The 14763-nt window shown below is 36.3% G+C and overlaps 1 protein-coding gene across 2 annotated transcripts in view; it reads left to right on the top strand.

Moving 5' to 3' along the window:
- LOC133529948 (uncharacterized) overlaps positions 1–12105 on the top strand; it is a 276394-nt gene extending 264289 nt beyond the window's left edge. Inside the window, exons 14-16 of one of the 2 annotated variants that reach the window (XM_061867733.1) lie at positions 9091–9226; positions 10293–10428; positions 11601–12105. In XM_061867733.1, coding sequence (XP_061723717.1) covers positions 9091–9226; positions 10293–10428; positions 11601–11675 — 347 coding nt within the window. In that variant the 3' untranslated portion in view covers positions 11676–12105. Of the gene's footprint in view, positions 1–9090; positions 9402–10292; positions 10429–11600 lie in introns of those variants that run through there. The other variant, XM_061867732.1, reaches the window with a different exon arrangement.
- Positions 12106–14763: the final 2658 nt, after the last annotated feature.

The following is a 14763-nucleotide window of genomic DNA, read 5'->3' as shown; positions in this document are numbered from 1 at the left end:
ATAATTAACATAATAATTATAATAAGGGCCGGATCGTATTAAAATTACATTTTAAGAGGGAAGGATAGCTTTGCGATCCACACCGAACGTAGGTACGTACATTAAAAAAAATACAAAGTTTTTATAAAAAAAACGTGTAAAATGTGGTTAAAACTTGCTCGAACTAAGCAGTTTGTTTTATAAAGACTATATTTTTTTTTAAATAAAAAAATCTATAATATATTATGCTGAAGCGCTCGACATCAAAATCAAAGTGATTTGTTAAGATTTACTTAGTATAACATAGTGGAAATCGTTTTCTCCCGAAATGGAAATTTCACCAAAAATCTTAAGATCGCAAAGCTGTTTTTCCCTCTTAAGTAAAATCGTGTCTAAAATTAAAGCGGCAGTTTCCTAACCTTAAACTGAACAAGACAATTTATTAAATCTCCCTTTGACATCTTTGAAAACACAGGCTAATAAAATTTAGAATAGCCTTACAAATTTTACTGTTACAAAGTTACTTAGGATCTTTTAAATGGGTTATTTTCTTTGTTGAAAGCCATTTTCAGATTTAATAAAATTACACTTTATAATATAATTGGCTAGGTTTGTCAATTTTCATTAAGTTCGCTAGTTTAAGGAAAGATCAATAGCTATGTTGGAAAACGTTTTACTTGTGTTAATTTGAGGTTGTTTAAAATTTAGGTTAATATTCGTAGAGGGTAGAGCAAAATCTACTATGACAAGCGCTATTATTAAATTAATTTTAAAATGTTGATTGCCTTGTTTAGAATATAGAATGTTTTATATAATATATACGAAAAGGATCCACTTAATCACAACTTTTGGTTTAAATTAAACAAGGCAATTTTTTATTGTTAACAAAATCTATGTGGGATTTACATCAACATATGTATTTTAATATCAAGCAAGGCTCACTGTAGATTTCCCCCCTTTTTTGGTAATAACTGTTGTATTTTATTATGTGGGAATAAACGCTTCAAATACATTTTTCTAGACATCATGCCGAATCCAATGAGGTATGACACGTATTTTTAGAAGTATTATCTCTATTTTTACTTTTACCACTTTGAACTTGTGGACTACATTACAATATTTACAATGTACATTATATCAAATAGAATTTGAAATAGAGGTGGCTCTGGATTGTCAAAGAAAATTTTGCAGCCACAGTAAATTTACTGCCATCTTTCGACACATGATTAAAACTTTTAGAACTCCATTTGACTTTGATTCTTTCACTGATATGTGTTAAATTTGTCAAATATCAAAAGTGGCGTCATCTTACCGGGCATCGGCTAAAGGTTGTGGCGCCATCGCCCGAAACGATGCCACCATACCTTTGGCCGTTGATCTATTAGATGGCGCCACTTTTTGATATGTAACAAATTTAACACATATCAGTAAAAAAGTAAGGATTAATGACAAATGGCGTTCTAAAAGTTTTAATCATGTGTCGATAGATGGCAGTAAATTTACTGTGGCTACAAAGTTTTCTTTTACACTCCACCTCTATTTCAAGTTCTCTTTGATATTATGTATTTGATGCAATCTAATTCTATCATTTCATGAACCAACTAAAATAGCATTTTCATTGCATTTCTTTTGTTTCATTGATTTTTCAAACAAATTAAATTCATTCCGATTTACTTATAGGTTAGGTTTAATATAAAATATGAACTTTTTGTATGTTGGACCTTACAATTAAGAACAAATTCACAACATGTTTAGCTCAACACATTGCTGTTGAGTTTCCATCAGGGGCTTACCCCAACAAGCAAAAAAGTCTCAGATTGCGCACTTTATAAGAGTGGTGAGCTTATAGCGCTCTTATTATTGTTTTGGAACATATCATCGCTCTTATATGAGTCTTAGACAAGCTAGGACGGACTTTAGTAAGGTCAGTCTTATTACCTAGTCTTATATGTGTATATAAGAGCATTTTATAATACTATTATAAGCCTCTTGCTCCTACAATAACATTTACGAAGTCTCATTGAACTTGAGAGTACCTGGTCTTATATCCCCATTACCTTTTCACCTATACGTAATGTCCCAACAAGAAATCAGGCGACACACTTAGCGCCTATTTTATAACCTTTAGCAACCTTTAGAGATAGAATGGCTCTACAATAGCTGCATAGTCTTAGCCTACAGGCTGAGGTGTCATAAAAGTGCTTAAGAGATTCAGCTATAATTTTAAGACTTACAGTAGCCGTTTTGGTCACCATAATGCATGTTAAGCTCAAAGTGAATTGTATAACCTTAGCATCTATATGAGTCATTCAGTCAGTGCAGTCAGTAGCTGCAATTTACACTTAAGGTTCTAAACAGGCGATAAAAAGTATAGCTCTTTACAAAGGTTGAATACAGTTGAATAGAGCATTTATTAGTCGCTATCATAGATCATGTAGTCACAGACAAACGTTATCCAGTATGTACCGTACTAACTTACAAGCTAAGCCTATAGCGCCATGTTAAGAGCCCGGTAACGATTTTAGAGCAAAAATGTAAAATTGATAGATTTAGTCGTTGAAATTGTACACCTTTTGTTACATAATATCTAAATACCAAGTATTGATTTATATTAGCACGTTTTTTCATCCTGCCTTTTAATAATGAGGTCGCAAGCGTGCGTCCCCGGTAATATGTGACGAGAAGGGACAGTTTTTAAAAAATCATCAAAAAAATATGGTAGTAAATTATACAAAATGATGTATGAGAACAGTTTCAGCAAATGTTGTAAATTGTTTAAGTATCAAAATTACGTTGAAATTAAGTAGATTTTCAGAGAAATTGTCATTTGTTTTGAAGTTATTTCTGGAGAAAATTGATTTCGTCTAACTTCCATTTACACTCCTTCAAATTTATAATAGCAAAAATGTAGTTTATTAAAGTTAAAGTACAGGATATGTGTGATAAAAAATTACCATTTTTATCAGTCCAAACTTTACGAAATTTGCTGCACTGCTTTACGCGCGTTTACCTAAACGTCCATCAGAAAAATAATCAAAAAATTGATTTATTAAAATGAAAGATAAAAAGACGTGCTAATAGAAACCAGTACTTGTTATTTCTAATAGTTAACAAAAGGTGTACAATTTCATGCGCTAAATCTATCATTTTGACATTTTTGCGACTAAAATCGATAACGGCCTCTTAAGATAATAACTTGAAATCTAACAATTCTAAACAACCGAAACGGATATGGCCATACATTAGAAAGGGACAGCATGATTTATCCCTGAATCGCTGTCAAACTTCGGTTTTGTAGGAAGTTTCTTTTCTGTACGGCAGTACTGAACCATGGCCTATATTGCATCGTTAATCACTGGCGAACGACATAAATCCAGCCATTCATTAACTCGGATTAATAGTTCCGAATTGATCGTTCCGGCAATGTCTGATGTCCGTTGAAATGGACATTTAGTGGATTTTCTTGTATAGGCGTAATATTGATTAAGTGTATCTAATATATCAATGTATTTGTCGACACATTGCCAAGCGGACCCCAGTCGGAACATGTATACGAAATAACATTTGGTATTAACCTTTTGTGACGAAAACCATCGTGAGAAAAAAAAATTCCTATGCTTGTGCCTGCAGCAATTTTTGGGTTTAAAATGAAAGTATTAAACGTTCCACGGCCTTGTACTAATTACCTACAAATAAATTAAAATTTCGGATTTCACGGGCCTATAAATCCCAGCCTTTTGATAGGCTTGTGAGTTGCGTGTATAGATCCGACACATAGAAGGCTACAAGCCCGTTGGAGAGCTAATGTCAAATTAAAATTAAAATCATTATTAAACGATTTTGTTTGTTGCCTCCCTGTCATACTTACGTACGAATTTACAAGTGCGACAGAGAGGTAACACGTCGAACGTGGTTCGCGATAGAGGGCCTATCGCGAACCACGTTCGACGTGTACAGCCAGAAATGTACAGCCAAGTGACGATGATGAAAATTACATTTTCAAAACTTTTGTCTTTTGTTACCATTGTGTTAGCCGCCTGTACTTACTTTCAACATATATTAGTAGTTTATGTTACTGCTACTTAATAAAAGGCATTAAAATACACGAGTGTGGGCTTAGGAAACGAACGAAGTGAGTTTCTTAAAAAGATCACACGAGGTTTTAATGCCTAATTATCTTATACCTTTAAACGAGCAATTCTTGTATATATATATTTCCGGGATCTCGGAAACGGCTCTAACGATTTTGCTGAAATTTGGTATATGGGGGTTTTTGGGGGTAAACAATCGATCTAGATTAGTCTTATGTTTGGGAAAACGCGTGTTTTCGAGTTTTCATGCGTTTTTCTTTCGACGCAGAATATGGTCGCTAATTTCGTGTTGCCGGCCACTGTCCGTCTGGTCCAGCGGGTTAAGACGCGGACTGCTAAACGAGTGTTACGGGTTCGAATCTCGCCTGGTGACTAACTTTTGTTTTTTTTTTATATGTTCAATTTTATATATAATTTTTTAATTTTTATTGTTTTAGACAAGTTTAATTTAGTAAAAGAATGTAGTTAAGATTATCACCTATACACCACCATATTACAATAAATAGTTAGTTATAACCGAGCAAAGCTCGGTCGCCCAGGTACTGTATAGTTATTGCAGGTAGTTCGCAATCACATTTTTAGCACAGGCATTATAAGAGAGGTATGGGCATTGTAAATATCATCTGGCTTTGTGTGGGAGGGCACAGCACAGCGGATGTCATTCCAGATCTAGAGCAGAACCCAACTGGGGAAGTACCTCCACCTTACAGAAAATCGCAGCCAAATAACACTAGACCCTACTCATAGTGTTGTGTTCCTGCCGGTGAGTAAGGTTGCCAGAGCTCAACGAGGGGCGGGAGGGTGTTAGGGTCGGCAACGCGCATGTAACTCCTCTGGAGTTGCAGGCGTACATAGGCTACGGATACTGCTTACCATCAGGCAGGCCGTATGCTTGTTTGCCACCGACGTAGTATAAAAAAAACACACACAATTAAAATATTTCATACGACATGTGCTAATTATTTGTCTCAGTGTAAACAAAAATATATCATAATTATGATATCAATTTTCAAATTCAAAATGGCGGACATGTTTTATAACTTATTTTAAGAAATTATGAGTAGTTTAAGACTTTAAAAAGCAAGAAATTGTTTCTTGCTTCTGTTTGTATATGTATCCTGTAGTATTTGATGTTTTCATTATTTTTGAAAGTCCTCAGGGTGCCGATTACGAAAATGACATCCATTATGGAACCCAAGATGGCGGACATTCATTTTTCTTAAAAATCGGTATGGGTGTCATCTCCGAGGTTCTTCGAGGTTCCGATTACGAAAATGACGTCCATTTTGCAATCCAAGATGGCGAACATTATTTTTTCTTAAAAATCGATATGGGTGTCATCTCCGAGGTTCCTCGGGGATCCGATTACGAAAATGACGTTCATTTTGAAATCCAAGATGGCGGAAATTATTTTTTCTTAAAAGTCGATATGGGTGTCATATCCGAGGTTCCTCGGGATTCCGATTACGAAAATGACGTCTATTTTGAAATCCAAGATGGCGGACATTAATTTTTCTTAAAAATCGATATGGGTGTCATCTCCGAGGTTCCTCGGGGTTCCAATTACAAAAATGACGTCAATTTTGGCGGTTCTTGTTGGTGCAGATTTCAAAAATAGAGACCATTTTAGAATTAAAGGTGGTTGATATCACGGCTACACACATCGACACCCATTTCAAAAAGTAGCGTCCGCCATATTTATTTTCTAAATAGATGCCATTTTTGAAATCCACACCCCTAAAAACCCAGAAAACAACACCCATGACGACTTTTTCAAAAAAGTGACGTCCGCCATCTTTATTTCCAAAATGGACGTCATTTGTAAAATTAGTACACATACATCATACAACATGAAAACTAAAAACATTTCCATCCTCTTTTGGGCAGTTGTGTAAGTCTGTGATAACCCTTGGTAGGTACGGAGACCTTGAGCGGTGTCGGCATTTACGCAAACATCCAAGGCGTCGGCCCACTGTTACTTTTTACACTGTGCTTTTAGTGTGTAAACGAAAACGTCACATGATATATCAAAAGAAAAGTTATTTTATCTTATACCTTTAAACGAGCAATTCTTGTATATATATATATATTTCTGTGATCTCGGAAACGCCTCTAACGATTTCGCTGAAATTTGGTATATAGGGGTTTTTGGGGGTATACAATCTATCTAGATTAGTCTTATGTTTGGGAAAACGCGTGTTTTCGAGTTTTCATGCGTTTTTCTTTCGACGCAGAATATGGTCACTAATTTCGTGTTGCCGGCCACTGTCCGTCTGGTCCAGCGGGTTAAGACGCGGACTGCTAAACGAGTGTTACGGGTTCGAATCTCGCCCGGTGACTAACTTTTGTTTTTTTTTATATGTTCAAGTTTATATATTTTTTTTTAATTTTTATTGTTTTACACAAGTTTAATTTAGTAAAAAAAATTACCTATGTAATAAGAGAAATCGACAATAGATGGCGTTCCTCTGTGACAAGTGCTATAAGGTTAAAATCGATTGTAAATAATAATAATTGTCAGTTCACACTTTACTTTTTAAGTTTATGTAGATTATCACCACCATATTACAATAAATAGTTATAACCGAGCAAAGCTCGGTCGCCCAGATACTATATTACTAACTGTACTAGGTTGCCTTTTTAACAAGTTGGTCCAGTCCATGGTTGCCTACATTTTATATAAAAATCGGTTAATCTAGGCGACCTTTAACTGGACCAACTTTTTTAATACGGCAACTTTCAAATAAGCTTTCATTTGATATATTATACGATGAAATAACAAACAAAAAAACTATCCGTACGCAATCTTACAAGGCAACGTACTTGAAATGTATCACTGTGAATTTTGTCTTACATTTATTTCTTATCAGAAATATATAACATGAGGGTGCATATACCTTATAACGTATCTCTATATAACTATCGGTTATCAATATTAGCATTAGCGGTTAACAACAACATTCCCCTTAAAACAAATAACTATCGCGAGGAAAATACCAAGTCCAAACATCTGAAAAAAATCGGGAAAGAAAAGCTGCAACTGGCTTTTAAAATGGTACAAGGAAGGGTGGTCATCTGTATGAGAATGTGTTTTTTTTGTCTCTATTTGACCCAATGGTTGACTGGTAGAGAATGCCTTTTGGCATTAAGACCGCCATTTGTGTTTTTTTTTGTTTGTGCAATAAAGTTTAAATAAATAAATAATATTCATGTAACGCGATAACGAATTCTACGTGAACGAAACCGCGGGCAATACCTAACAACAAAATAACAATTTTCTATTGCTATTAATTTAAAACACGCTTTAGGAATTTTTTTGATGGACCGTAGACGCAGTCAAGGACACCCCGCTCCCCACTACCGTTGTTCGCTGCCTCCTGCCACAGCGCGCGGCGCGCGCAAACTTGCCGCGCGTTTGAAACGTAACGTATTTATATAAGCAAGGAATGCATACATATCAGTAATGACTGTCGCCGTGATTTTATATTTCTAAATTTTTGTTTAGTAACTGAGATCATTGTTGATGATCGATTATTATTAACTCTACAAACTTTAATTCAATATTAGCTATACTGCTTAACCTGAAATCAATATCTAGACAAGCACATTGTCTACATGTCTAACTTTTTACTAGAATACTAAGTTGATCCATAATATCGTAATTTTGCAATATCAGCAACTCTAATTCTATATTTACAAAATAACTCGTGTTTTTACGTTTACCAGAAAGCAGCTGTTCCAGATTTCTAAAAACTGAAAATTGTACATAAATTGAAGTGTTATTCGATATGCTAAAGTTTTCTGTAACTTTAATTCTATATTTACTTAGTTATTAGCAAAAATTAAAATATTTAAATATAACCGAAAGCTCAACCTTAAAATTTCTAACTTTTTAACAAAGTATTATTTAACATACTCCCAATGACATATCAAAAAAGAAAAAACTTTAATATTATCGAAACCCATTTTTGTTCAACCGCTGGTCTAAGACTCCACACTCGCGATCGCTTCGCGCCGCGATATGGCGGCTACTTGGTTATATTGGGTGCGAACTTGATCAACCAAAAATCAATTTAACAGTTCCCAGTTTGAATCAGTGCCTTGCCGCAAACGAAATCCGATCAGCTGACGCTTCGGCGCCATCTTGCCACGAACAAAACTGCTAAATCGCCGTGAAGTTGGGCGAGTGTGAAGTCTACGTCAACGTCGCGGTATGTTCGCTCCGCGAAGTCGCACGGCGATTCACGCGCATAGTCTGGAGGGGGCTTAACAATCCAGTTACGGGGCATGACATACTGCGTCCGATTTGCACGACGCTCACAAATTTGAGCGAGAAAACGCTATGCGCGTATTGTAGCGACAACCCGCTCGCACGTCGGAGCGGGCGTGCGAATCGGACACAGTGTGCCATGGCACAGCCGCAGTGTAATGTAACACAAAAGTTATGGAGGCGTACAGTGCCGTCTACGTCAGCTAAATTAGTGGCTACTGTTTTTTTTACTACTGTGTGTTTTTTTTGTCTACGTCTTATATAAATTATGTAAGGTTAGGTGAAATACGAAAAACGATGGGGGTAACAGAAAAAAATGGAGAAAAAATAAACAGAGATACTTAAAGATATAAAAAATTAAATTAAATCATAATACTAAAAATAAAACTTTCCTCATACGGTTTCTTTTGCCCCGAGTAAAATAAACTATTTTTTTCATACCCCAACCTGATGGTATGATACCTTAAATTAATGTTTAATATAAGGCCTGTTATTCAATTTAAAATTATACTATAGTAAGTAAAGACGCCCAATAGAGAGTACTTTCTCCAGGCGGGTGTTGTGCCTTGGGACCGAAGTCTACTGAAAGTTGGTCAAGTGTTGTATTTATAGTAACTGACAATTGAAACTCCGTCAACGCGATGTAGAACGTGCTAACGCCATCTATTAGAATATTGTGGCACGACGTTGAACAGAGGAGACGCCACAATATCTTTATTCTGGCTAACAAATTCCTTCTCTATTTTCCAGAGGGCAAATCGCTAGCGACATCTTACGAGTGCAAGTTCATCGAGACATCCGTCGGCATTAACCACAACGTGGACGAGCTGCTAGTGGGCTTGCTGACGCAGATACGGTTGAAGCAGCAACACGCTGAGCGAGTCAGGTATACTATCTTATATTTATAAGAGCTAGTTTATCGTGACTTCCGTTTGCATCAACCACAACGTGGGTAATCTGCTAGTGAGCTTGCTGATGCAAATACGGTTGAAGCAGCAACACGTTGAGCGAGTCAGGTATATTATCTTATCTTTACGAGTGCAAGTTCATTCAGACATCCGCCGGCACGGCATCAACCACAACGTGAATGAGCTTTTAGTGGGCTCCCTGACGCAGATACGGTTGAAGCAGCAACACGCTGAGCGAGTCAGGTATATTATCTTATCTTTACGAGAGCAAGTTCATCGAGGCATCCGTCGGCATCAACCACAACGTGGACGTGCTGCTAGTGGGCTTGCTGACGCAGATACGGTTGAAGCAGCAACACGCTGAGCGAGTCAGGTATATTATCGTAATTTCACGTGCACAAGTTCATTTGACATCCGTTGGCATCAACCACAACGTCGACGAGCTGCTAGTGGGCTTGCTGACGCAGATACGGTTGAAGCAACAACACGCTGAGCGAGTCAGGTATATTATCTTAATTTCACGTGTACAAGTTCATTCAGACATCCGTTGGCATCAACCACAACGTCGACGAGCTGCTAGTGGGCTTGCTGACGGAGATACGGTTGAAGCAGCAACACACTGAGTGAGTCAGGTGTATTCTCTTCATCATTCTCTCATCTCTTTCGTGGACTATTACCTAATGATGACCTTTAGTAGGATACTTTCATGAGCTGCCCTCTGTTTAAAAGTTTTAAAACCATAAGCCTTTCTGATAAAGTTACTCTACTTGGTATCTTCCCTTTGGCAACTACACTCGTCTTTGCTTAAAATAGTCCTTTCAGCAGTCTTATTTTGATGACCCACAGATGCATGAACCAGTTATTGCTTTCATAATTAAAACCTTAATCTGATTTATTTTCGAGTGACATACGAGTGAATTTTGGGACAATAATCGAGATATGCCGAATCACAACACTTAGATAATCGCATAGTATTTTATTATTTTCTATCACTGTACCCATTAAATCACACTTAATCGAAACCTATTTTCATCAATATTTTAGAAAACGCAGCAACTCGCGCAAGAATCGCGGGCGGGCGCGCTCTCCTCAAAACGAAATAACGGCGCCCGCGCCGCCGCAGTCCGTGTCCGCTGCAAGTACGCCGAGGAAACGCACACGGCTGTCGGCTAGCGTTAAGGTAAGCCACATGTTAAGCAAAAGAGTTGGAGTTTTGTATTAAATATAAAACGTTAGAAGTGGAATTCTACACTTTTAATCGACAAAAAACACGAAAGCAGTATGCTTAAAAGTCTTTGCTTACGGTGGCTTCGTTGATCGGGTCGCCACTTTCCCGAATGAAGGGAGGCGATGGCTGAGATGCGCGTCATACTTGTGAACGGGTGCTGTTTGTGGAGACCCGTTTGTTTAAAAGTTGTTTAGTGGCATTACCGTGAGACACTTTGTGTTAGAGCTGCCACCTTGCGGCCTTAATCGAAAACTTGAACTTGACATTGACACTTCAAGCCTAAAAGCATATGCTGCCTGCAGCCTCTACACTTCTTGCAGGATTCCATGCGCATTATAAGGCATGTCATCTTTTGGTTCAATTAAAAACTTACCTAATTTGTAAGGTTATATACCCTTCTAACCAATGGACGCAGGTGCCCCCGTAGTTCATGCTTGCCATACTTAAAGATTCTTTCCACTAGCGTTTCCATTCAAACAAAAGTCACATTGTCACCACGTTCAAATGATTTATGTTGAATTTATTAAAGTGTTGTTTACAATAATATGTGTAACGTTTTAGATGAAGTTCTAGAACTTTGACTTATTTTGAAGAGTTTTGACTGATTTATACAAGGTGCCCGTGAGCATAGCATTCCTGGTAAAATTTAGAAACTAAAATGTCATATAAAATTTGCTGGATTGATTTAGCCTAGTTTCTAGAGGTCTAGTCTGGACATACCTATTGATTGAGACAGAAAAATTAATTATGTACAGGAGTGTTCAAAAAAAGGGGGAAAAAAAATGTTTTTTTGTCGAATTCCACAAAAAGTCATATATTTTTTTTTCTGTTGCCATCAGGAATGCACCGTTAAAATCTCTCGCAATGCTCATGGGCACCTTGTATAAGTTCCATATTATAATATATATTTACTAATACCGAAAAGACAACTCCAATGGTTAAATGAATATTCAAGGATTCTCTTATTTTCAAATACATTGACAAATTCAAGATTTACACGTAGAAGACTTTTGACATGCTTCTAAGAATTTAAACTGGTGCTCAAGTCGTGCAAAAGTGTAACAACATTGTTCAAAAGTTGGTCAAAACCTTTATATATTCAAGTATTCAACCATCAATTTCAGGTGCGAGGCCTCCTAGGCCGCGTGTGGGCCCGGGACTCGAAGTCCAAGTCCTGCGAGAACCTGCACGTCCTCTAGCACTCGGCCGCCGACCCCATCGCCTGCTTCCCGTTCTTCGACTGCGCCACTAGCTACGCTTAGAATATTTCACTCAGATCCAATTTGGTTTGGGTAATGAACTACTTGCTACGCTTACATTTCTACTACAGTCAGATGCAGCACATTTGGCTTGACTGCGCTAGCTACGCTTAGACTCCTAAGTCGCGATGTCATTTTAAAAGGACAATCAATTCGAAATTTGAACTACTTATATTGGAGTAGAAGGTTCCGAATTCAAAACTGCAAAAATGACTCTAGGACTTATGACGGAACTTTTATTACAGCTCGCATACAGGCATTTTAATTTGACTGAGTCACTAAATACGACTTCTTTTAAGAAGTCTTTCCTCAGCTCTTAGATGCAGTACAGCGTTTTGACTGGACCACTATAATTTTGTCAGTAAAGTGGTTTGACTGATAAAGATGTATTGAGCCACTAGCTTTGTATCCGAAGAAACACTTAAATATTCGTATAATTTTAACATTTCGTTCAAAGAGTCTGTCTCATTGTAATCCTCAAACTATATTTGCATTTTTCTAATATGATATGACTGAATAGTAAATTAAAACTACTCCAAATTGCTTCCCAATTGTAAGTCAAGAGTACAGAGTGAGCCAAAATTACGTTGACAAATAATTCTCAGGATTATTTTTCCTATTTACGCATTTTTTTACAAAATTTGCTTGAAAATTAAAATTATAATCTTTTAACTACAACAAAACGTATTCTTTAAAATATTTTCTAGTCTAGTAGTCTGATATATAAGACATACAATATCCAGCTCATTTCGCCGCAGTCTGACAAAAAAGAGAAAACTTCGTATAACTTCGTACCGGCGGCGACATGACCACGCTCGATGAAAAATTATAAGCGGTTAAAAGGTTAAAAAAATGTCAACGTTTTTTTGGGCAAGCCGTTTAAAATTGACCGAAAAAAATGGTGTCCAAAATATTCGTAAGTCAATAGTTTGATGTTGTCAAAGTGGCATTTTTAAAATCAATATTATGGTTTATTTACAACCGCCGTACGGGTGTTAATATTAATGTAAACAATAGAGATTTATTTAACCAATATAAAAAATTATTTTAATAGATTTACCATCAAATATAACTAAGGATTTCATCATTTATTTAAGGATTTGTTGTATTGATATTCTGGTATACTTAAAATTAGTATCACTCCAAAGGAAAAAACACCATAGTCCATATAAAAATGCCTTTAAACAGGACATGAATCAATGTGCCTAAAAAGGACACAATTAGATAATCAGTCAATTAATGATTTCTTTATTCGCCATGCATTGTAATTAAAAGAGAACATAGAAAATAATTGCTTTATAAAACAAATGCTGCCGCTAAACTAACAAACTAGCTTTTAACATAATGTCCAGAACGGGAATAGAGGGTCGGCGACATAATCATATTTTATAACGGAGAGGAGTTAGGTAATTATATAAATTATTTCGATGAGATTAAAAGCATGAACGATGAAGATTGAAGATTTCCAAATTTTGTACATACAACTTTTTTGGATTTATCTTAAAAATTAACTAAACATTGTAGATTAATTCGACGTAAATTATTCCGATGCGTCATGCATGTACAAGGAGCATTTTATTTAAGCATTTTTATGTTATTTATACTTAGAACCACGAACTCTTCATATCCTAATAGAAGAAAAACATGTCCCAGGATAGACTTTGTATGACGATAACGGAATGAAATAAATGGAAATTTTTTGAGACTTGTTCTCCTATTAGGATCGAAAGAGCTCGAGACTCTGAGTAGAAATAACATAAATAATCCGAAATCTAAATAACCGGCCAAGAGCATGTCGGGCCACGCTCAGTGTAGGGTTCCGTAGTGACTTAGGCGTCACAATAAGCTAAACTGGAGCTTAAAGTATAGTAAATTGTTAACCAAGGGATGAAACGGTACCTTTCGCCCGAGTTAAACAAATAGGCAAATTTGCATAATCAGTACCTAATTAAAGTAAGTCTTTTTACTATGAAAGGAAAACTTTTTGCGATAACTCAAAAACAGCTAAACTGAGCATGTCCGCTATAGTTTTCATTTAATGTCTTTCTTAAGCTCTACTTCCACGATTTTTTTCATATTTTTTGGACCTATGGTTCAAAAGTTAGAGGGGGGGGGACACAATTTTTTTTTCTTTCGGAGTGATTATCTCCGAATATATTCACTTTATCAAAAAATGTTTCTTGAAAACCCCTATTAGTTTTGAAAGACCTTTCCAACGATACCCCACACTCTAGGGTTGAAGCGAAAAAAAAATTTCACCCCCACTTTACGTGTAGGGGAGGTACCCTATAAAAAATTAAATTTTTAGATTTTATTGTACGACTTTGTCGGCTTTATTGATTTATATATCCATGCCAAATTTCAGCTTTCTAGCACTAACGACCACGGAGCAAAGCCTCGGACAGACAGACAGACAGACAGACAGACAGACAGACAGACAGACAGACAGACAGACAGACGGACATGGCGAAACTATAAGGGTTCCGTTTTATGCCATTTGGCTACGGAACCCTAAAAAGGGACAGTGTAAAGTCAAAGAATATAATTTCAGTACCATTTCGTACTGTCACAGTGACAGTCAATATGAAAGTCGCTAGCGACCACACACTGGCTCTGTGAAACGAAATGTTATTGAAATAAAATTCCTTACCGAACTTTAAATACCTACATAAAAGGCCCACAAATCCTAGAACAGTAAGACGATCTAGAACGATTATAGTAGGTTTCTTATTTTATTATTGGGAAGATCTGTGATTTTAAGCAAGATAGAACAAAAAAATGAGATTAAAAAAGTTTTGTGTACAAAAATTGAAAGCGAAATGCGTATGATATTGACAGCTTTGAATCGAAAATATAAGAACTGAAAAATTCACAATTTTTCCAATCTAATGTATGTATATCAAATCATGGTATTACTAAAGTAGGAAGCGAAATATACAAAAGTACTGCTTGGAAGTATTAGTAGAAAGTTAGGAAGTGAGAAAAATATATGTGATCCCATTGTGTCTCCTAAACATTTATATTATAT

This window comes from Cydia pomonella, chromosome 22, assembly GCF_033807575.1.
Source record: "Cydia pomonella isolate Wapato2018A chromosome 22, ilCydPomo1, whole genome shotgun sequence".
In the NCBI taxonomy this organism is placed as follows: domain Eukaryota; kingdom Metazoa; phylum Arthropoda; class Insecta; order Lepidoptera; family Tortricidae; genus Cydia; species Cydia pomonella.
Note: the sequence above shows the minus strand (reverse complement) of the source record. Positions and strands in the feature narration are given on the sequence as shown.